This window comes from Clytia hemisphaerica, unplaced genomic scaffold (genome assembly GCF_902728285.1).
Source record: "Clytia hemisphaerica strain Z4C2 unplaced genomic scaffold, Clytia hemisphaerica genome assembly, whole genome shotgun sequence".
Classification (NCBI taxonomy): domain Eukaryota; kingdom Metazoa; phylum Cnidaria; class Hydrozoa; order Leptothecata; family Clytiidae; genus Clytia; species Clytia hemisphaerica.
This window is the reverse complement of record NW_027104018.1, coordinates 273,654-298,005: the sequence shown is the minus strand read 5'-3', so window position 1 is coordinate 298,005 and position 24,352 is coordinate 273,654. Positions and strand designations below refer to the sequence as shown.

At 34.7% G+C, this 24,352-nt stretch overlaps 3 protein-coding genes across 3 annotated transcripts; 2 read left to right on the top strand and 1 right to left on the bottom strand.

The window, feature by feature from the left end:
- Positions 1-2,663: 2,663 nt before the first annotated feature.
- Positions 2,664-10,954, top strand: LOC136811400 (uncharacterized). Its single transcript, XM_067068002.1, has 5 exons — positions 2,664-2,783; positions 3,384-3,404; positions 8,777-8,797; positions 9,260-9,476; positions 10,741-10,954. The coding sequence occupies exons 1-5, from the start codon at positions 2,777-2,779 to the stop codon at positions 10,952-10,954; spliced, it is 480 nt and encodes a 159-aa protein (XP_066924103.1). The 5' UTR covers positions 2,664-2,776.
- A 5,182-nt stretch (positions 10,955-16,136) lies between these two features.
- LOC136811399 (uncharacterized) lies at positions 16,137-17,631 on the top strand. The gene is made up of 2 exons (XM_067068001.1): positions 16,137-16,784; positions 17,305-17,631. The coding sequence occupies exons 1-2, from the start codon at positions 16,137-16,139 to the stop codon at positions 17,593-17,595; spliced, it is 939 nt and encodes a 312-aa protein (XP_066924102.1). The 3' UTR covers positions 17,596-17,631.
- Positions 17,632-17,765: 134 nt separating this feature from the next.
- LOC136811388 (uncharacterized) lies at positions 17,766-24,181 on the bottom strand. Its single transcript, XM_067067990.1, has 4 exons — positions 23,903-24,181; positions 23,273-23,328; positions 22,661-22,729; positions 17,766-18,466 (listed from the first exon to the last, which is right to left on the bottom strand). Exons 1-4 carry the CDS (start codon positions 23,954-23,956, stop codon positions 17,998-18,000), a joined length of 648 nt encoding a protein of 215 aa, XP_066924091.1. The 5' UTR covers positions 23,957-24,181; the 3' UTR covers positions 17,766-17,997.
- Positions 24,182-24,352: the final 171 nt, after the last annotated feature.

Sequence of the window (24,352 nt, the reverse complement as noted above, 5' to 3'; positions counted from 1 at the left end):
TTCTTTCGAAATAAACTCATTTTTTGTTTTGATTTATTTTCGTATTTTAATGAACAGCCGGGTCTTTCATTTGATGCAAGTTACCCCTTTTCACGGTACACAACATGCACACTCTCGTCACAACTTGCACAGTCATAACAAACAGATCCATCTGGTCTTCATTTAACATTGTTTTAAAGTTTAAAAAACACTACCAGTGCTTGGCACAGAAGAGAGGACTCCCAGTTGAAATTAATTGCTACTCCGCTGCCCTGTTGAATTTATTTATTATGGTCGTGTGTTTATTCCGCCAAGGCGGTAAAGCGATCGCCCAAATTCATAGACCAATCAAAAGGGAGTTTAAAGCAAAATGGGGGAAAAATGAGCTTCCCTGCATAGTTATGAATTTTAAGTTTTGCTTTCGATTATCATTTGCGACCAGCAAAGTCTTCAAGATGGTTGTGTGCATGTTGTGTAACTTGACGGTACTAAACTACAAAATTTATTTTCGAAGACTGGATGTAAATTATGTTTTTCTAACCTTGTCAAATTTTGGCTTTGACTGAATAGCAGTCAGTTTTTACGTACCTCATTGGCCTTGCAGACAACTGACAAATGGTTTCTGTAATTTGACCAAGTCTACCAAAATACAGTCCTGTTGAAATGTTATAAATATGAACTACGTTTTGCAAAGATTTTGATGCAAATTGTGTTTTTCTGGAGTTTGCGCTTTGTGACTTAAAGTTTGTAGCTTGTTAGTTTAAAGTGTTATTGGAGTTTTATCAAGTAAAACAAAAAGTACAGTTTCTATGTATATTTGATGGATATCTTTATTTTGGTTCTGACGTTGGCAATTTTCTAATTTATTTCTAGATAACACTTTGGTCAGATATGGATATTGTCTACATCCAACAGAAAAAATGTATCATAACTGACTGGAATGAAATTAACAAAAAGTTTAATTACACTATGTTTCTCTTTTATTTTATAGTAATGAACTATAGCTTAATTGTTTGATGTTGTAGAAACAGTGCTACAATGTTAAAGAGAAGGAGGAGCTCTCAGGCTTGTTTTAAATAATTTTAAATCAAGTTATCAAATGTTTCACATTTTTTACATTATTCAACATTTTTAGTCTACTCTGTTTCAGTACATCTCTTACATCTGTTAACCCACTTATTAAAGCTATCTAGCTAAGCTCTATTGGCTGACCTTCCAGCCTCGGCTGGTTTACTTTTACTTGATAGAAGAAAATTATTTTCACCAGTGCAAATAGGAAAAATCAAAAGCTTATTACACGAGACAGGGTAATATTTGATGAAAAATAGGAGAAAAGTTTATTAAACGAGACATAAGAAATACCGTCATACCGAATTTTAACGTCAAAATACCGAAATACGGCCTTAAAATTGGACATTTTACCATCACCGGTAGGATTTTGAATACCGAAATACCGTCCATTTTTTACGAAATATCGAAATAGCGGACAGAAAAAAGGCTAATACCGTGTCATCGAAAACCTTGAAACCCCGCCTAAAATGGTTTTGGACTTGAAATGAAGAACAGGAAAAGGAGTAAAGATAATAAGGTGAAAAATTGATATAGTTTGGAATTTGGTTGCTAAGTGTTTCCATCATGGACTTAAATTCTTGCCTCTTAAGTGAAAGAATTTGGCACCTTATGGCAAATCTATGGGCCATTTTGAAAGTTTTTATAAGGCCTTTTGAATTTTCGCCGTCACAAAAACAAATAATTGATTTTATGATGTAACAACAACTTCCAAAACAATATTCTTTTTAATTTTTTTTCGAAACATATTTGACCAAACCTTGTTGTGGGTTTATTTTTTTTTCAAGGAAAGGGACTGAACACTTGGACTCCTACCATGAAAATAACTTTTATCTTTGTTGTGGTCATTTTTGCAACATCCAATTCTTTCACGAAAACAGTTTCAGGTAAAAGAATCTTAATAATTTTTCGTACACAAAACATTTAATCGGGATGTATGACCTGTAAAAAGGGAGGAAACATAAGGGAACCTTCTGCATCCGTGTATGCTGGATGGCGCGATCTGGGCATTTTTCTTGCATGATGGAATGATTTGATTTTGTTGGTGTAATAGAACGATCACTATTTTTGTGTGATGCGTAATAGAAGCTAAATTTTTGGCTTGATGCGTGATTTTGGCTTTTTACACTATTTTTTACGCTGGCAGCCACAGAGCCTCAGAGGTTGTTTTTAGTTCAGAGATTGATGGTAACTGTTATTGTTACGATTTACATATTACTGGGGAAACTAAGTTCTAAACCTTTGATTTCTGAAAAAACTCGATATTTATTTCGATCATGACTGTAGAAGTATAACCTTTCTCTTTAGGTTCTTCAATTCTTTAATATTGGTTCTTGGTAGTGTTACAGTTTAAAAGATCTGCATTATCGATAATTCATACATTTCACCAAAATATTATTCCATAGAGATTGTTTTCCATGTCTTTCAATGTCAAACTACTTTTAAGTAATCAAGGGTTGATTCGAAGTTTCCCAATATTGAATAATATCAATCGTATCAAAGGTACCGGAGATTTAAGAAATTTTAAAGATTTGGTTGGCATCGTTCAACCCTGTAAAACTCATCTTGTCATACGTGGTAATAGTATTATTTTCGTATTTTAGGGTGCAGGACAAGCAGATATTGCAAACACAACCAATATGTTTGTGAATACCTTCGTCAATATTTTGGTTTGAAGGCCTACAAATGGTGCTTGAATGTCGTCTGTCAGTACTGCAACCTATGTGGCATGTGTGGTAAGGATAAAGATATTTCTTTCAGCCTTATTTTTGTTCAGGATTTGTAATTTCAAAGAAATGTTGAAAGCTTTTTTTGTTCAATTTGGCGAACCCTCCACTAACTTTTCATTCCTTTGATGTCTACTTTATAGATGGTTCAGTATTGTTAACCCTCTTTAGGAGGTTTCCCATTTTTTAAAGAAGAAAGGGTCAAAATACAGACCAAATGAGAACCCTGTGCTGCTGGAAAATTTCGCCAGAATTTCGTCTCATGTGGGAAAAATACCCTGAAATTTCAGCCCAACTGGGAAATTCATCCTAATTTGATATTTTATGAAAAAAAATACCCTCCAAAACCATCCCCACTGGCGTAATTTGATCTAGAAACAATGGTTTCGTTGACTTTTTATAGAAACTTTTATCCCAAACGCGTGAAAAAGTACCACCAGTACAATGAGAAAGGGGTGTCCAAGAATGTCTGCCATTGGCACTTATTACTGATTGGCACTGATTCATCGATATATCAAAAATGATATCAAATACTTTTGTCAATCTAGGGCATTCAGACCAATCAGGAAATGGTATTGATTTATGAATTTATTTTTCGTTTGCTTTCAGATGGCGAAGATCAATCTTTGGGTAAGTAAAACCATCAACTAGTAAGCAACGTCCATCCTACGTTCATAAAAGGTTCCGTGAAGAATGTTGGAATTACGTGAATGCGTTAATTGGAAAAATTTGCATGGACAGAAATCGCTTGCGCCAAAAGATTGCGTGAATGCATGAATTTGGAAAAAAAACTTGCGTGGTCGCTTGAGGTCCGCTAGGGGCCTCATTCTAGGTTTTGTGACTGCTCTGCTTTTGATTGGATCGAGCTGAAGCCTGATGTAAAGTACTCCAAATGAATTGATCAATATCGAAGATTTATCGAATCTGATTAAGCAATGTCATATCTATATATTAATAGCCGTAGTCTGTATGTGTGTTTGTTTGTTGGTTTGTTTTTTGTGTGTCACTTTCGTTTTCGCAAGCAATGTTTTGTTCTTTTAAAAGATGACTTTTGCTTCTTGCTCCACAAATGTGTGTAATCAGATTCGCGCCGTTTTGACAAGACTTTGTTTTGATTGATAGATTAGACTTTTTCTTTTTTTTTCTTTCTTTTCTTTTGTTTTATGTTTTCGAATGTAATTAACGACTTTATTTGATTTGAGACATTCGAATTCTTTTCAAAACAAAAGAAATCTTTTAAACAGAATCTGTTAAAGAAAAGAACAAATATAAAATAAAACACAAGAATCACATAACAAGTTTGTTAGAACAACACAGCAACATTAAAAATACATTCAAAAGGCGGTAAAAACTAGAATTCTTTCTTCGTAAAAAAGGACCTTTAAACATGTATGTCGATAATTATTTTGCTGTAAATCTAAGTCATTGTTGAATTTGAAAAATTATTGAAGTTATGACGAAGTTATTTTATAAAAAGAAACATAAAATTGCGCTATCTATCTTCCGGGGGGGGGGGGGGCTATGGTTGCGAGCTGACTTTCGGCCCTGCCCCTCGGACCCTTAGCAGAATAAAGTGGAGAAGAAACAAGGGAAATTGTGTGAATTTTAATTCACTTTTTGGAGCTAATTTGACCAAATTTCTATCATTCTGGGGGCAAAAAGTTGAAATTTTCCTATTTTTCCGATTCTTAGTGGGACTGAAGTTTGATTTTCCGATTTTTCAAACTGCCATGTTTCAAGAAAGGCACCCTTAAGGCCGGCACATACCCATACCCATACCCTTCTCTTGCCTAAGTACCCCCTCCCCCGGGCTGCCTTTTTTCGACGAATCGCGTGTCATGTCTATTATTTCACACCGCTTATCTTGACATCAAAGTTTTCCTAAACATCAAGAACTACGGCAAATATAACGGGAGCGAAGCGAGAAAAAAAATCTAATTGCAGAGCCGTCTCGGACGTCGCTGGTCGCCGGTATGGTGTAATTTGGGAATGACGCCCTTTCTGTTTTCTGATCATTTTTGCCACAAAAATCTTTTTCAAAATATGGTTAAAAGATACGTCACCCGGGAGGGATAGAGTCAAACTTTGAAGAGAATTCTTCCCTTTAATTTTGATCTCATCGTGTTTAAGCCACCTTCCCAACATCTCAAAGGACTTTAAATGCGTTCAGCTACAGCTTAACCGGCGTGCGACGCCGGGTACCGGCTAGTTTATATCTAATCGCACGATGGGTTATTTTTTCTTATTTGGCACGCCCTCAAAGAAAGCAATTAATCGTTAATTGCATCCTGTAGAGAGCAATTAATCGTTAATCACACTCTCCAATGCCGCCCCAATTAGCCTCCGTCTCGGAAGAGGACTGGGCCCGAATTTGCGGACGTTTTCACAGTTTCACTTTCGTTTTCGGCTATACAACAGCGTTTTCAAGCAGAAAGCAGAGGAAATCTGTGAAATTATGGCAGGGAATGCTAACCTATTTTCCCAGTGTTTCTCAACATTGGAGCAAGATTATTGTTCTAGAAAGTTCATAAAGGCCTAATAGTTTCAGATTAGTATAATTTCATCAGAAGAAACATTTAAACCAAAGCTCCTTATTGATATGTGAAGGCTACCAAAAATAGCAATGTCCTCCATCAGAACAACTTTAACATAAGGGATAAGGACAGTCAAGAAGTCTACTTTGTTGAAAATTTGCACAAAATACTTAGAGAAAATGGTACTATGGAAGCCCATTCTATACTCCTAAATGATAGTTGAAAGATCAGCAGTTGAGAGGGTTGATTAAAATAGAACTCCAAGCACACAATAAAGTATACATGTATATTTGTCCAGAAAGAACTGGCATGTTGTTTGCTTTGTTTTGGTGTTTGAAAATATGTAGGTACTATCAATCAGTCCTAAAAAAATACAAATTCGAATATAATGAGGGCAATGAGTCTGGTTAAATGTTACTATATTTACAAGAAAGGATTACTGAAAAAAAACTACTGTATGTATACTGATGAACTAAACTCAAAAACTAAAACTTTACCATAAATTTACATTACATCAATTTAAAAATCTATCTTTAATAGCAACAAAGAAAAAAACATGGCTCAAAGTTTCAAAAACAGAGCTAGTCAGAGCTTCAATTCAGTAGGACTGGCAGTTTTTATTTGACATCAACTAGATCAGACGCTTTTGCAACGCTCTTCGAAAAAATGGCTGAAAACAAATAAAAACATCAAAATTCATGAAAATAACATCAAAATGGATAAAGATCAGCCTTTCGAAGCAGCCTCACCACCTCAAGCTTGCACGCCGTCAAGATGTACTGAAAACGAAAACCTGGATTGCTTAACATGCAAAAAATGTAAAAGATCAGTTCATTATGAGTGCACACAGTTACCCCTGTATCAACTACAAATATTCGTGACATCCTACAACGATCATTACTTATGTTCAAACTGCGTACGAATAACGAAAAACCTAAGAAATAAAGTGGGAAAAAACACTCAACATATGATGCAAACTGAACTTAAAAAGAAAGACGACGTCATACAAAAACTGAACAATGAGGTCAACACCAACACAAAAACCCGTGATTCCATCAAAAATGACCTCAAAACCTTTCTGGCAGGAAAACTACAAGAGATGGAGGAAAAGACAAGAAGCATGATAAAGGAGGAGGAAATAAAGCACACAGCAGAAATAATGACGGAAACATCAAAGAAAAAAACATACGCCGAGATTACCAAGAAGCAAAAAGAAGATATGAAATCTGCCGAAGAACAAAAACGGAAGGAAGAAAGTGAAAGGAGAGACATAGAATCTAGAAAACTGAATATGATCGTTCACGGGTTTCTCGAATATTCAGGCCCAGATAAGGAAAAAGAAAGAAAATGGGAAAAAAAATATGACATATTTCGGTTCCGAGAACTCCTAGATGACATCAATGTTCCAGAAATCAATGTTACTCACCACAGATTAGGAGACAGAAAAACTAAGAATAGCCGTCCTCTGAAAGTCACCCTGCAAAGTCAACATGACAAAGATCTTATCATGAAGAATTTACACATGCTAAAAGAAACTTGTTTCTTTCAGGTAAGTATAACGGAAGATTTCACAATCAACGAACGGAAAAAGATCAAGGAGATGCACGAACAAGCAAAGAAACTCAACAAAAACAATAACAATAAAGGATTCAACTGGTGCGTAAGAGGAAGCCCGAGAACAAAACTACGCCTCGTTAAAAAATTACAAAACCAAACAAAAATATTTTCAAATTACAAACCAAAATGCTCCACAGAAGAAATCGTCAGTGATTGGGCATTAACAGATGATGATGAATGATTTATTTTGTAAAATAGGCAGTCGAACTCTATTAGCTTTAAAGCTAGTACAGATTTGTACACATTTTTCGACTTTAAAGAATATATACATTAACATACATTAACATAGGTATAGAGCTTTCAAAATTTGAAAACAGACACTGCATTGGTTACTACAAGACATACTATCCACACGGTTTTTTCGATTCATGAAAAAAATAAAGTATTTATCAAAAAAAGGTTCTCTTTTTTTTTTGGTAATCAATTCCAACAAACAATAATCAATATAACAGTTTTTTGAAAACCATCCCACAGTGTAAACATTATCAACCAACTAAACCCACACCGCCAAAATTGTAAAAATAAGTCAATATAATTTCTATCAACAATTTCTCGTAAAATGTTTTTTTTCCAACATTCTGATACCAATCATCATGGCTGGAGGCATCATGTGTAGAGTGACTGTGTGGCATTTCATTGCTTTTAATGATCAGGATACCAAACACCAACCAAACAAAACTGACGCCAAGCCAAATCTGTCGATTAAAAATTTCCATGAAAATTATAATCAGATAATTGAAACTTATCTCGTAAAATGCTTTTTTCAACATTCTGGAGGTGTTCAAAGTTAGAGGTATCATATGTAGAGCCAAGCAATACATGAACAGTCATTTGTCATCCCATTTGCCATGATATATATGAGTCAACAAATGAAACAAAAACCAACAAATCATGTCTCTTCACTTTCATGTCACATCGTGTTTATATGGGGTATCAGAAAGCCAATCCACAAGAAGAGCCATCCTCCTTTATTATGGAGTGTTCCAAAACTATTGGTAGGTTGTTTGGAAGTAAAGAAACCCACACAGTTTGCTTTATTTTGAAGATTTAACTTGAAAACAAACTGCATCTTTCTAGCAGAAACTCATGTTTCAACCTGCTACATAGCATTGGTCAGTCGGGTCTGCTACTAACATGCCCGGGGGGGTACTAGGGTTGCGAGCTGACGGGGGGGTGCCGCCCGACTTTCGAACTTTGGACCCTTACCGGGACTAAAAAGGAGAAAACAAAGGAAAATTTTGCGAATTTTGCGACCCTTAGCGGGACAAATTTGACCAACTTTGACCAAATTTCGATCTTTCAGGGGGTAAAAAGTTGAAATTTTCCTATTTTTCCGACCCTTAGTGGGACTGAAATTTGATTTTCAGATTTTTCCGACCCTTAGCGGGACTTTGGAAGTCCAAAAAAGGTACCCTTAAGGGCGGCACATACCGTACCCTCCATTTGCCTAAGTACCCCCCCGGGCTAACATGTTATAGTTTTATTATAGCCCAGCTTGAGAATCCGTAGGCAGAACTTGTAACATGTATTATGTGTTTAATTATGTCAGTCGACTTGATTCATGATACATTACTTACATTTCACTGGATGCATTTTCGCTGTGAAATTATCCGCAAAATTTTCTGACCGCGTTCTGAGACGGAGGCTAATGTTTACAAAATTGATTTTAATGTTTTTTTTACATTTTGTTTGCATCGAACGTTTTAATTGCATTCGAAATTTATTTTATGCGAAAGAAAATCAAAAAACAACAATAAAAGAAAATTATATCTACTGTATCAGTAAGTCAGAGTACTGGTGACTTCCGAGGTATTGGCATTTTTTCATGCATACATTTTTCATTTCTTTCAGACGCAACAACAGAACAGAGAAGTGAGTGCAAATAAATTTGATTATCTTTTTTATCACTTGTTTTGGTGGACAAATTACGGAAAGTATTCGCAACCCAGTTTTGCAACTGCTCCACCGTGACATACTGGAACAAAAATTTAGTATACCGACCAATTTTTGTACCCTCTGAAAATAATCAAATAAACCAATCCTCACTGCATGGTGTTATGATATTTTTTCCATCCCTACTGAATTTTCTACTGACTTGAAAACAAAAGAATTCAAATCCCCAGCCATAAAAAAATATGGGAATATCAATCCCACCGAGTTACAGTCCATTATTTTTACCCCCACTCTTTTTTGGGACTCTTTTCCTTTTCTTTGTGGCTTCTTTCATTTTGCCAAACCCTGCTGAGCTAAACTAGAATCTCTTTCCAGTCGATTTAAAGATTTAGACTTCATTTATATCTTACTGTCTCTTAATTTGTGATAAAAATTCTTTAGAACTTTGTGTCGAGGAGCACAATAAACTGCGACGATTGCATCGCGACACACAACCATTAGAATGGGACTTTATGCTGGCTTTAAAAGCTCAAAGGTACGCAAGATATTTGACAAACACAATCAACCTTGAACACGATGCAGATGGTGAAAATCTCTTTGTCAAAATGGGAAGTAATGGTACTACACAATGGACATGTCATAGTGCAACAATGGCTTGGTAGGAACATAGTCCTTATGAAAAACACTGGTCTGGAAGCTTATTGTTTAACTTTTTGTTAGCTTTTCCTTTGTTATTATCAAAAGATGAAAATCAATTTGCTCAGTTTTTGATCACGCTATAACCAAGTACTCCTCTTGCCTTGGGATTGGTTTAACATTTAATCACATGATCAAAAAGTGAGCAAAACAAACTAATTTCTCAACGTAAGTTCAAGTAAGAAACAATTGAAAGAAACAAAATACTTCCAGACCAGGGTTTTTTATACGAACAATGGCTTGGTAGGAACTTCTCTTTTTCTATCGGATGAGATGGAGTTTTTATAAGATACTTTAATAATTGGTCATTTGAAGTAATAAAAATGATGCGTTCATTTTAGAAAAAGTAACAAAATTTTTTTATTACTGGTTAACGACCAACCAAATCAAATAAGAACTTGTAAAAACTCCATCTTGTCCCTTTTCTATCGAGCCGCGTTTTCTTAAACTATGGTTCAAATTAAAACGTCCTTATGAAGAAAAAGAAAAACGTGCAGAAAAAAGGAAAATTCTAGGGTAAAAAAGCACCCTTTTGTCGAAATTAGTCACCAGAAGCACTTTTTAAAAGCTCCTCATCTTTTTTGGCATCCCTAAAACAATCGACCATTCAGGTTGTCCCCTCTGTCTACCCTGTCATTAGGCTGGTCATATCTTTCTCGTTCAGAAAGCTTCTCAGGGAATGCATGGAACTGACTACATGTTTTTTTTTATAAGCATAACGCTTATAAGCATATGAAGGCTCAGATTTGCAGAATTCCTAAACATAACATAAGCATATACGTCAGCCTGAAATATTTTTCCAGTTGTCATTTTTATCAGTTTAAAAAGGTTTGGTAGAGGTCAAGTAAAAAAAAAGACTTTCCCACGGTTTCCTACATTCCACTGCTCCCAAAATCTGAACAAATTTTTGCAAAATTTCTGAAATTTCACTAAAAACTTGGCTCGAGGTGAATCATAAGCATGATTCATAAGCATATAATAACCATAATCTATGCCTGGATGCTTTGAGAACTTAAGCATACACGAGCCTGACCAAGGGGCATACACTTGCTTATAAAAAAAAAACATGTATAGTGTCCCAGCTGGCACACAATGTTTCAACGTCCAGCTAAGGTTATATGGACATTTTGACATTAGATGATCGTTGAAACAATGTTATGTGCCAGTTGGGGTAGACTAGGTTCTGCCGATTCTAGCAGAAGTCGTGAAATTGGCTTTGTTTTTAGGTACAATGAAATTAAGCATTTTGACAGCAAGACTTTAAAATCAACAAACAATCAATCGGTGATGCATTTCGAGCAAGTTGTGTGGAAATCTGCCGAAAGAATTGGTGTGGGCATTGCTTATCATAAGAAACTGAAGTTTGTTTACTTGGTGGCTCGATATGACCAAACAATTATGGCCGGAGAAGAAAAAGATAATGTAATGCCTGTCTACTAACGAATTGGAATAATTCTTTTTATATGTTTGAAATAAATGATAGATTGGTGAATTTGAATGAATTATAAAGATAACCATTATCATGAATATAACCCTGAAATTAAGTACAATATTGTGTATCCCAATGAACTATCGACAACAAATCAAAATATTTCGAACAGTTCAAAAGATTTAAGACCCCTCAGCTAACTGCGTTATACAGCGTTGTTTTGTATAAGATTCCCATTTCCGCACTAAGATTCTGTTACTTTTCCCAAATATTTTTCTAGTTTTACCAGTATAACCGGCATGAGATTGGAAAGGGTTTGTTTCTAATCTAAAGGTAGGGAAATTGGTATGTTTACTTATGCAACTGCCTAACTTTCCGAAGCTTAGTTTTCAAGTACCCAAAGTACTGGTCTTTTTCCGTTGGAAAGTGGCAAAGGAATCTTGTTGCAGGAATGGGAATCTCATGTAAAAAGACTGTACTGTGTGTTTTTACGTTGTGACATTTTTTCTCAAAATAATTTGTTTCCTAGCAAATAATTATCGTAAATATAACCGTATATGATAGGTATGCATTATGGAATCAATTTGCATTGCGTGATTTATTTTAATATGATAAAGCCCGTTCGTAGAGGATTGGCCTGTAATTAGAAAGCGGATAGCACTCATATTAAACCTTAGGCAATAAAATGTGTGTTTTATTGAACAAAATTTATATTATTGGAAGTAAAAAGTCTTAGGATGTATTCTTTTGGCTGTTTCGTTATTAATATACAGGCTTCTCTAGGCCTTTCTTTTTATAAGAACCAGTAAAATAAGGCTGAGGCTCCGCTGTTCTTAAATCTTTTTTAGTTTAAAATATTCACAATACACTTTATGAATTATTGGCTTAAAATGGGCTTGAAAATAGTTTGTTGTTATTAAATTCTTCTTCAGTTTTAGCCAAAATTGAGAAAGAAGACATATCTAGTAAATACTATGTTAAATGCTTCGTAATATGACGGATCCAGAAAATACTTTTTGAGGGGTGACTGTTTCTTTAAGCCTAAAATTGACCATTTTCAAGATTGAGGTATTTCTGGCTGATACTTTTTTTGCTTAAAGGATCAGAATTGTTCTTTCTCTAAGTTGCCTAGTAAGCGCCCCCTTCATTAATTTTTAAAGTAATTTAAATTTTTTTAAGTTTAACCTCAGAAATGGCCCCTGTCCATTGGGCTCTTCCAGAAAATTTTCGTACATGGGGGTGGAGAATATATTGGATATTTTGTCCGAAGGGTAGTAAAAAAACTACAAAATTTTTCTTGTTTAGAGGGCAAAGCTGCTCTGTTTAGGGGTAATTATGAATGTCTTGGGTTCAAATGATGCTTGTCCGTGGGGTTAGATCTGTTTTCCGGGGGTCAAGTATCACAATGTCCGGGGGGGGGGTAATTTCCAAAAAATGTTATATCCTCTACCTCCTCCCCATATTTAATTTTTTTCTGGAAGAGCCCATTGCCTATTGTTTTCTTTTAGTGAGCAAATAAAATACTGCAGGGATACAAAATGGAAGAACAGTTTCTAATTATTGATATTTCAAAACTGGTGGAAAGTCAAGGCAAAGATGAAGCCATTCTTTGGAAGCAGCAAATGAACTAATGGATGGTTTCTCTGAAAGGACATCCAATCGCCGAGGAATCTATCGAGAAAATGTTTTGACATTCTGCGGGTTTCTTTAAACAACCCGTGGCTAAAAAGAGGGAAGTTTTGATGGATGATTCCCGGACAATTCGCCCCTGGTGAATCCCCCCCGGTGAATTCTCCTCCAGTAAATTCCCCCCTGGTGAATTCCCCCCGGAAAATTCCCACCCGGTGAATTCCCCCCCTGGTGAACTAAAAAATCATGTAATTTGAAATAAGCCAGTTGTGATTCTTAAAACTTTGTAAAAATCCTTTACCCTAAAATTGGAGGTTTGTTTCTAGTCTCTCTAAGGGTCGGAAAATTCAGGATTTTTAGAAAAATTTTTGATTTCCAGAGAAAAAATTGTAATAAAGTCTCTCTAAGGGTATGACGTTTTTAAAAATCGAAAAACAAAAAATTCAAAAAGTCTCTCTAAGGGTCACCTCTTCAGCAAAAATATCAGTCTCTCTAAGGGTCGGTTTTCGGAGGTCCCGTCCGCACATACCTCTCATTCGCCAACCCTAGTACCCCCCCGGGGGTTACACTCCATGATTTCGAAACTCAAAAACACATATGAAAATATATGGGTGGGAATTCATCAGGGGGGAATTCACCGGGTGGGAATTTTCTGGGGGGGATTCACCAGGGGGGAATTCACCGGGGGGGAATTCACCAGGGGGGAATTTTCCGCACACCTTGATGGATAGTAGTCCCGGAGGAGGGGATACTTAGGCAAATGGAGGGTACAGTATGTGCCGCCCTAAAGGGTACCTTTGTTGGATTTCCAAAGTCCCGCTAAGGGTCGGAAAAATCAGAAAATCAAATTTCAGTCCCATTAAGGCTCGGAAAAATAGAAAAATACTTTTACCCCCTGAAAGATCGAAATTTGGTCAAAATTGGTCAAAGTTGTCCCGCTAAGGGTCGTAAAATTCCCAAAATTTGCCTTTCTTTTCTTCTTTTTAGTCCCGGTAAGGGTCCGAGGGTCAAAAATCGGGCGGCAACCCCCCTCCCTCTGTCAGCTCGTAACCCTAGTACCCCCCCCCCGGGATGGTAGTGATTTGATTATTGGATATATGCCATTCAAAATGGAGACTTTTGATGCCTCTAAGCCATTTGATTTAAAGGAAGCGTTTGATTACACTCACTACATACGACCAGAGATGAAATCAAAATTATTACCCGGGTGCGTCGAACTATTCAAAGACTTTTTTACAAAGTGCCATGAATTGACTTTATTGACTTTATTGATATTCAATTATTGGCTACATCGCTGGGTCCCGAAGATTTAGAGTTTTTTCATAAAGCTCATGATAAGTTGGGACATTTTGGGAACACAACACTCTACGATCACTGTATTACCCTGCTGTAGAGAAGTCTGTTAAATTTTAGAGGAACAAAGCAGATATTCAGAGCACGTGACTACGGGACAATAACTCTCCACTCTCCTTTTTCAAAATGCTGGGTGGCCTAGAGGTAGTATCTTTCATTAAATACTACCGAGTTTATGTATCGGAGGATATCGAGGGTGACGGTAAGTGAAATCGATACAAAACAAAGTCGATAGTTGATGTACGGCTCTATATCGCCTTTGCCCACCTAAACAGACGACGGTATTTTGGTGTTTTTACCGTCGTCGAGCAAAGTGGACGGTGATTTTGGAGACATGTCAACTTTGCTTTATACCGTCCCCCTCGATTTATCTCGAATACATAAACTCGCTACTATCTGCCAGGCGGTCGTCACAGACGACTTATAACTAATTCAAAATTATTGGTTACTTTGACTGAGCCCCAGATAAATATTATGATTATGTCCTAATTTCCAAACTGATTCTGTCAAGCTGCTTATTTCGTGTTGTAAATGATTTTTCACCTGTGAATTGAATAGAATTTTACACTAATCGAGGTGTAAATTACTCGAAAAATTATCGTATACCTCTATAAAAAGTCAAAAAAAAGTCAAAGAAAAAAGTCAAAAAGTCAAAGAAAAAGTCAAAAAGTCAAAGAAAAAGTAAAAAATTCTTAGAAAAAAGTCAAAAAGTCAAACAAAAGTCAAAAAAAGTCTTGAAAAAGTCAAACAGTTTCTTGAGTGGGTGGATGGGTGGAGCAAAATTTATGAGCAGTTGGCGTTTTTTGACAGATTTGGGTGGAAAATGTTGGGGGCCCGAAGGCGGTGGGCAATTTTTCTGGGAAAAAGTCAAAATGAAAGTTTGAAAAAAGTCAAATAAAAGTCAAATAAAAATTCAATTCGTACACCTTTTTTCAAGTGATTTACCCCTCGACACTAATCGCTAGAAAAATCAGTGTTTTAATATGCAGTAAACTTTGTGAGGTTGTTTTTGACATTTAACCTTGGAACAATAGAATTTCTATCCCCTTTAGGATTAGACAGGGGTGTGCTATTACGGGGGGCTATTGCTACAAAAACCAATCAATGTTTGTGTCATTCAAAATAGGAAGCAAAAAACACGACCTCTTGTTAGCTTCAACTATTTGTTTAGTTGTAGTTTATAAAATAAATTTATGGTCCGTTCAGTCATTACAAAACGATTTCGAATTCGCGTGTTTGTTTTTCCAGAAAATCTTAAAATTCCTTTATTCATGATGTATATTATGATTAAAAACAAAATTGACTCTTTTATCACAAACGACTAAATTACATTTGTGTGTATGCGTGTATGTGTAGATGGACCATTGAGCAGTGATGTCTGAGAATGACTTTTTGGAAACAGTCTAGATACTCTTGATCAATTCTAGTCTGCAGTTTAGGTGTGGGGTTTATTTTTTTTGCAATTAGACACCCCTGTCTCACAGCCCCTGTGAAACCTTTTTCCTACAGCAGGGATAGAAATACCGATTGAAATATGAATGGGGATAAAAATCCTATTGTTGCAAAGTTAAAAAGTCCATTGGAGATGGTTTTGGAGTACAATTTCAAAACAAAGAATTTCGAATGGGATGGTCAATTATTTCTCAGTGGGTCTGAAATTCTAGTGTATTTTTCCAGCCAGGGACGAAATTTTGCTAAATTTCCTAGTGGGGCTAGGGCCCCAGAGGGTCTGTGAAACATGGATGTAATTAAAAGAGCAGGTTTGTAGTAAAGTTGGATAATAACGGACATGGTATCTGCGGACCGAACCTCCAAAAAGTGTTCCTTAGTAGAAAAACCATTAAAAAAAAGTTGAACCTTAGACAGATGATTTTCGAAAAATTCCCTAACCTTAGAGAGAATCTTTTGACATTTTCTCCCTTAGAGAGACTTTTTTTTTACTTTTTGTTGTTTTGCAACCCTTAGTGAGACTTGGAATACGCTCACTTGGGAAGGTAAAAAGTCCAACCTTTTCATTGCTATATCGGTTTTACAAAGTCCCTTACGCCCCAACTAAAAACAGGGAAGCTTTTTACCATATTGTCTTGTAGTGTACTTTATCCTCACTAGATAATAATTTTCACCAGTCAACGAAGCTTCCAAAACTCCATTTGTCTTCCTTTCACTATATACTTTTTGATTTCAAATATGACGTAGTAAGAAAGAAAAAAGATGGAAGATGAAAGATTTCCAATTATTGATATTTCAAAGCTAGTGGAAAGTCAAGGCAAAGATGAAGCCATTCTTAATGAAGCTGCGAAAGAGCTAATGGATGGTTTCTCTAAATGGGGTTTTATTTATTTGAGAGGACATCCAATTGCCAAGGAATCTATCGAGAAAATGTTTCGAGATTCTGAAGGTTTCTTTAAGCAACCTATCGAGAAGAAAAATGAAGTATTAATAGATGGTGCGGATATTGACTATGTCATGGGTTATGTTCCATTCAAGAAACAGACTTTTGATTATTCCAAGCCATTTGATTTAAAGGAAGCATTTGATTACATGCACCATATGAAGCCAGAGATGAAATCAAAATTATCACCTGCATTTTTCGAACTTTTTAAAGACTTTTTTACGCAATGTCATGATTTGACTTTATTGTTATTTCGATTACTGGCGACATCTTTGGGTCTTGAAGATTTGGAGTTCTTTCATAAAGCTCATGATAAATTAGGACGTCTTGGAAATACCTCTATTATGCGATCACTTTATTATCCAGCTAAGGAGAAATCCGAGATTTTAGAGGAACAAAGCAGATGTTCAGAGCATACAGATTACGGAACAATCACTCTACTTTTTCCAAAGTCGAAAGGTTTAGAGGTAATATCTTTTATTATATGTTAAGAAAATATTTTCTTTGTGATCAAAATCCTCCATTTGATAATTAACATATCGACCTTCTAGACACTTGAATGGTCATGGTAGCTTTTGGATTTCTTTCGATTCTGTTCAATAATATATCTTTATCAACTTTTATGAACCTTTATATCTATCATACCGTCTGAAAGACCCCATTGGGGAAAATATTGCCCGATTTTCGTACTTTTTTGAGGGAGGACCACAAATTTCGATCAAAGACTTGTTGGATACAAACCGTCAAGGTTAAATGTTTCAGAAGAATATGAACTGAATTATCTTGGCCTCCTCGAAAGACTCTTCATTCTTTTAAATAAATCCACTCAAAATTATCTTTATCGATGTGCGATTTACTAAATGATGCCTTTCCCATCAAAAAACAAACAATGTTTATGCTCTAACTGAACCGACCACCGATTTTTCTGTAACTGTAAATGTAGAATGATAAAAGAAATACTCATTATAAATAAATTTTGTAATTTAGGTCAAGTCACCATCAGGACATTTCATCAAAGCTAAGGTGATTCCTGGCACCATCGTTGTCAATGCTGCAGATCTGTTGGAACGATGGTCCAGTGGAAGAATTAAATCAACACCACATCGAGTCACTATCCAAACCTCAGATATGTCAAAACCGAGACAATCTATGGCTTTCTTTGTATCACCAGATAATGATTGTCTTGTTGAATGTTTAGATGGATCTAATAAGTATGAACCCGTCAACTCTTTTAAGTATTTAGATGGCCGGTTCAAATATAATATGATCAAAAGTTGAATAATTTTATAGAACATTTTACAAGATTAATTTTTAGCATCACGTCACCACCAAATCTCAGATCAAATTTTGCTAAACTTTTCGTTGTTTTCGGTGAGAAAATTCCAATTGATGTCAAATCTAACGTAATAATTAACTTTAGCTATCGCTAGCTATATAATAGATTATAATTATTTTTATAGTTAAAAGTTATATTTTTTGATAATCACAATAAAATTTTAAACATGATTTTGACAAATTTAGTATCAAAATAGTAGAAAAATGTCCACAAGCAAAGCCCAAAAACTATACCATATCCTGGTATTTGTTTCTGAATCCATCAAAAGCGACACAATAAAATAATTTATTGAGCCAAATTTTTGCTTCCGTACGATTTAATAATAATCCAGAAAATTTATCATCTTAATTTTCATTAGTCTGATTATTATTATTTCCATTACTTGAGGCAATTTGATTATTATTTTGCGAGTTCTCGTTTGCGAAAATGGAATCATAACTAGGCGGTGCCTCATCCCTAGATCCATGTGGGTTATCTAGTTCAAGTGTTGATCTATATGGCGGTGGTGCCCTAGCTAAGAATAGGTTGGCGGGCGACCGCCCAACTGGTGTTATCATACCATCGGTTCGCCCCATGCCTCCAATCCCAACACTCTGATTGGATGAATTGAACATCATATGTGGTTCATCTAAGAAATTTCCACTCGTATTATTAACAGAAGAAACATTTGATTCCTCCAACATTTGGCGCTCGATGCGCTCCCGTATCCGTTCCAAAAACATGCTATGTGTCACCCTATTCTTACGCGCTTTTTTCTTACGTATAATGACAGCAGCAACACAACACAATAGTATTAATCCAAAAAATAACACCCTAAAAAGGAAGAAATCATGAATTTAGGTCATTGGTACTTTTAAAGTAATTTCCCATCTGTATTTGCAAAAATGACCCATAAATCATTGTTGGCCACTTGGGATCGTTTAAAAACTGATACGCTGAAAAGTTATTGAGGGAAAAAAGGACGGACTCAATATTGCCCTGAGGTTTCTAACTTGATAATAGCTTCTAGCCCTCTCCCTGAAACCATAGTATAAGAAAGCCGCGGAAACATAAGTCTATAATATTCATCAATCTTTCTATGCACTTTATTGTGATACACCCCTGTGTCACAGACCCGCTAGGACGCCAGCCCCATTGCAAAATTTTGCAAGACTTTCGTCCCCGGTGGGAAAATACCATGAAATTTCAGCTCTACCCTTACGGAACTTCCACGCGTTTTAAATGCATCGAATTTTTCATTGAAATTTGAGTTTAATTGCAATTTAAATGTAGTGAAACCTGGACCTGGACAAAAATGTTAAACGAATTTAAATCGCATTGCTAGAGTAAAAACTTTGCAAATAAAATGCATTATGGAATAGCATACAGTATGCACTTTAATTGCATTGAAATAACATTTGAAAAAGTAGGATATATAATTCATTAGGATTTCATTTAAAATGCATTTACTTTTTTGAACAATTTTATAATTTTTTGATACTTCACAATTACAAATACATTTTTAACATGAAAAAGAGAATTGAGGAAAATTATAAATATATTTTTAATGAACGGCGTCAAAATTAAAATGCACTTTAAATAGCGGACAAGATTTCAAATGAATTGAAAATCCAAATTTGAAATGCCTTTTCAATATCCGAAATATTTCTTATAGGAAAGATTTTTCATAAGAATTGAGAATTTGTAATGCATTATTTTTCTTTTCTTTGTAAGAATACCACTACCAGTATTCGGGTCCTTATAGGGATTTTATCGGGGCATTTTCTGATTATTTTCCGAGGTTTATCGATGCTTTTTAAGGGGTATACATTGTTGAGCTGTATTCGATGGGTTATTGGCTAATATTCACTCAGATTAACTGCGTTTTGAGATACAGGATACAAGTCTAATCGTTTGAGTTGCAAATGGAATTGTTTATTTAGTAGAATAAACAGAAGTTAAAGTTGAAATTTACAAAGAAAATTCTAATAAAAGATTAAAAATTAAAAAACTGAAAAATGAGTTGGCGTCTTCGTTTTTTGTTTGGTATCGTGATTTTAATCATCCTTCAATTGTGTGTCAGTATTCCGTCGGTATATTATGGTTTTACCTGAAAGTTAGAAAGAAAATAAATATTAATAGATAAATTTTGGAAATAACATTGGATTTGTTAAATTTAAGCCAAGAAGAGACTCTTCCTTAACATCATTTCTAAACATAGTTCATGGCCTGACGGACATGTGACTGACACAACTGACAACTTGGCTTGTTAAAATTTTAAAAAACTTTTAAACATCAATTTTCTCAAATCTTTTGTGTTCTAATTGCTCGTAATTTTATCAAACTAAACCGCCAATACACAAAACAATTTAGCTAACTAATTTGCTACAATTATCAATGGAGCAGAGCAATTTACCCAAATTATTCGAAAAAAATAAATGTATTTTAAACGTATCTAAGAATTTTGAACGTAAAAAAATTGTCACAAATTTTTACAATTTTGATTAACTTTTTTCTGCATTGAAGAATAAATCAAACATCAAAAACGATATTTTCTTTCTGATAAAAACAAAATTTCTGTCCTTATTATTGTGAACTAACTCAACTTACAAATCCATGGAAATACTGTGCTAGTCTCATTTTTACAAGTAAGACAGAAAATTAGACCCTAGATTTTCATTTTTTTTGTCAGACAAAAAACTTATGATTAGAATCAGAAAAAAAGTTGCGCCATTATTGTGAAATACTATGATATGTGATAATAATAACATCAAAAACTTTTGTTCATAATTTGCGGAAGAATTCATCCTACTTCAGGATCATGCGCAACTTGCAACTAAAAGCTAACATATTCTGTTATCTTGCGCGTAGAGCTTCTAAAATGGCTGCTACGCGCTCGTTTTTCCAAGTTTTTTCGAATATTCAAAGTATTTGTTGTTAGACAAATATTCACTTTTTGTCTGATAAAAAAATTATCGAAAGTTTATCTGGTTCAGAGAAAAAAAGTTTCGTTATTAATGGTGAGGGCGGCTGGGTCACTAAAATTTCAAATTTTTAAATGATTTCCCGACCCGCCCTGCATTGTGCACAAAAAGCTGTATTTGATTTTTTTAAAACTCGTGCACTGGTCGTGCTCTCAAAAAGACAGAACTCCTGAAAAGTAAGTACTTGTCTATTTTCTGACATCATTTAATTTTGAAACCTACCATAATGAACTGTAATTTTTAACTCATGAAAAATAGCATATTCAATGACATATAACATTATATATTATTTTCAGATCCATTTCCTGACACCCCTGTCTCAGTGACCCTGTTAAAGTTATTTAGCCAGTGAAGATAAAATGAGCTATGCCAATGAAGATAAAATGAGCTATGCCAATGGGAGTGGAAAACCGCTTGTTTTTAAATGAGTGGGGATTTCAAATTCTAATGTTTACAGCTCAAAAATCCAGTGAGGATGGCCTCAGTGTCTCAGTGTTTTTTTTTCCGAGCGGCAATGAGAGCTCTTGTAGCTTTTCAATGGGGATGAAATTTCAGGGTATTTTTTATCACCGGGACCATTTTTTGGCGGCTTTTTCCAGTGAGGAGAGGTCCCACCGAGTCTGTTTCTAGGGGCTGTTTCCTCTAGCTTGTGAACAGCTGCGAGAGAGTTAATCAAGGAGGAGATTTAACAAAACATGATAAACATGGATTAAAGATTTAAAATCGATGGCGAAATACTGTACTGTCATCAGCGTGCCTTACTTTTGACGATTACGATCTTCATTGTAAGGGTGCGATTTCGCGATAGCCGCATTCTTTTGTGGTAAATATGGCTTTAAGATTACAAAAACGCTGGGTCTTTCACTTCACCACGGAAAAGGTTAGCTTGAAATAGAATGTTACACTGAAAGAAAGAACATGGGATTTCAATTAAGTTTAAAGAATTTTGGTAACATTTTATTTGAAAGCTTGCGAAAAATCTCCATTCTGCAATGATTCAAATAGGTGAAAATGGAAATTTTTGGTAATCCCTGTACCATTAATCATTCTATCTCTTTTCTGAATACCGAATAGACTGGTTTTACTTAAAATATATTAGGTTGCATTTAGTCTCGTGACTATTTACTCTGGTATTAATCTTTACTAATTTATCTTTTTACTTATTTTTTTATTTTAAAAAATTAGAAAAAAATGAATTTCAGCAAAAAAAATTAAAACAGCATGGAATGGAAAGTGCATTTTATTTGTAAAACTATTTGAACTGCATTTTATTTTACCGAATTCTTGACCATATCGAAAAATTTAGTTTCAATACGTTTAAATATCGAATGGAAAGTGCATTTTATTTGTAAAACTATTTGAACTGCATTTTACTTATCGAATTAGACAATATCGAAAAATTTAGTTTCAATGCGTTTAAAAAATCGAATGGAAAGTGCATTTTATTTTTAAAAATATTTGAACTGCATTTTTTTTGTCAATTCATCAGCATATCGAAAAATTTAGTTTCAATGCGTTTAAAAAATGGAATAAAAAATGCATTTTATTTGTGAGAGCATGTGAATTGCATGCATTTATTTTAGTGAATCCGTGGTTCACATTAAAAATAAATTTTACTACGTTTAAAAAAGTTGAATGGAAAATGGAATTTAATTGAAACTACATTTGAATTGTATTTTCTTTGCTCAAGTTCAACGTAATCTTTTATTATACATTTATATGTAATTTAAAGTCTAGAATTTAAATACATTTTGATACCCAATGAATTAGAAATTCATCAAAGTTTTGAACCTAGAATTTTATTCTATTTTAATGCATTCTATATTCGTTTTCAATGGAATACGAGCATTTAGTTTCCGTAAGGGTACTGGGAAATTGAATTTCATTTCATCATCCCCATATAAATTCAATGTTTAAAGATTGCACTCCAAACCCATTGCGTTTTTTAACCTCCCTATTGGGATCTCAATAGGAAATTTTATCCCCATCCAACGGGGCTGTCAGACAGGAGTGTTGTGATAAATACTTTGAAAATATTTCTTACCAGATATACCAAACAGCATACAATTCATCACAACAATATCCATTACAACAAAATTGATGATCTTTACATCTATAAAATCAATAATATTTTCCAAGCTAACTGGAGGTCTGTGCGTTGCTCAAAAAACCTTTTCTACTAGTGACGTCACAGGGGCCAACTGTTCTCCCCCAAGTTGCGACCAATATTTCGTGGGGCACCAAATAACAAGAGGCGCCTCTGGTCACCCTTTGATTTTTAACATCTCAGTTTTTATCCAAAACGAGAAAACATACTGATTCATCTTCTTTGCAGAAAAACTTCCCAAGTAGGCTTTGATTTCTGTGAACTGATCATGCTACTGTATTCTTATAAGATTTTTGAGAGATAGAATACCCTTGCTAGGAAATACTCCCATTAATATAACCGTATCATGCTTTTCAAAATGAGGCAAACAATGGCTTTTAGAGTTCGCAAAATCGATTAATCAAGGTATATATTTTCAAAGTTAGTCCTTAGAATTCTTAGCGTGAATGGATAGAAGAGATATGTTTTTCAAAGCTGGCGTGTAGAGTAATTTTAACGTTCATAAAACGGTATTAAATGGACGTCATTTTAGGCAAACTTTCAACTTACGAGTACAAGATATCTCTTTCATCATCATGACATTCAACACTGCAGGAAATGAAATCCTAAAGAAGAAAAAACGGAATTTCAGTGAGTGTGGTACAATTATGGTCATAATATTCGTCACAAAAAGAGTTTCCCTGCAAATTTTCAAAGACCGCAAGTAATTTCTAAGTGCCTTAAGGATTGGAAAGTAGAGTTTTGACCTGAGACTTAAGACATATGGCTGAGAATATAGCCTGAAAGCCGTTTTACCACTCCCAAATCGAGATGTCCGAATAGATAAAGTAGAAAGCCTGAAATTTTTCACTCAAACTTTAAATTCTGTAAAACGCTAAAATACCCAGAAATATATTAACAACATATTCAGTCTACGGAGAAGGGAGGAAGTCTCAAATATTAGTTAAATAAATGTATATGCGTAGTTTATTCTCGCATAGTTTATTCTCGCTATTTTCATTTTTGAATCCAGTTATAGCTGTAATGTAATGAGGTTTTCTACTTTGACAGAGACTTACTTTGAATTGTAAGAAAATTGGAATAATAAAAGTTGAAATCAGCAGAGTCAAATGAATCTCTGTTTCCCGCCATAGAGTGATTTCAGGCTAATTTTGCTATGGGTATTTAAAGAAATTTTACCTGGCTAAGTTGTAATTTGACCAACAAAACCAAGACAAGAAAACATCCCTGCATCGCTATCAGAAAGCCCAAGAAAAAATTGAATTTACAAAGAAGTGGAATCAAAAAAGAATTTTCACATCCACAAAATGAAAATTCTAATTTCCATATTGCCCGAGAAAGATACTTCTTTCTCCGGCAAAGTATTCAGTTCTTTGACAAAAATATAGTAAAAGAGGTATAACTTTATGAAAATATTCGTCTCCTTTTAAAATTAATTTAATTTTACGAGAAAAAAAATTGTTTCTATTAATAAATCGATTTTATATTCATTAAATTTTTCAAAATCTCCAGTCACGAAAAAGCTCTCCTTCGTCATAAATTAGTAAAAATGAGTTATTAAAAATTCGTTTTAATGCTATCTTGAAGTATAAGATACCCGAGGGGGAGAGAGTTGTTTACGTAGAAAAC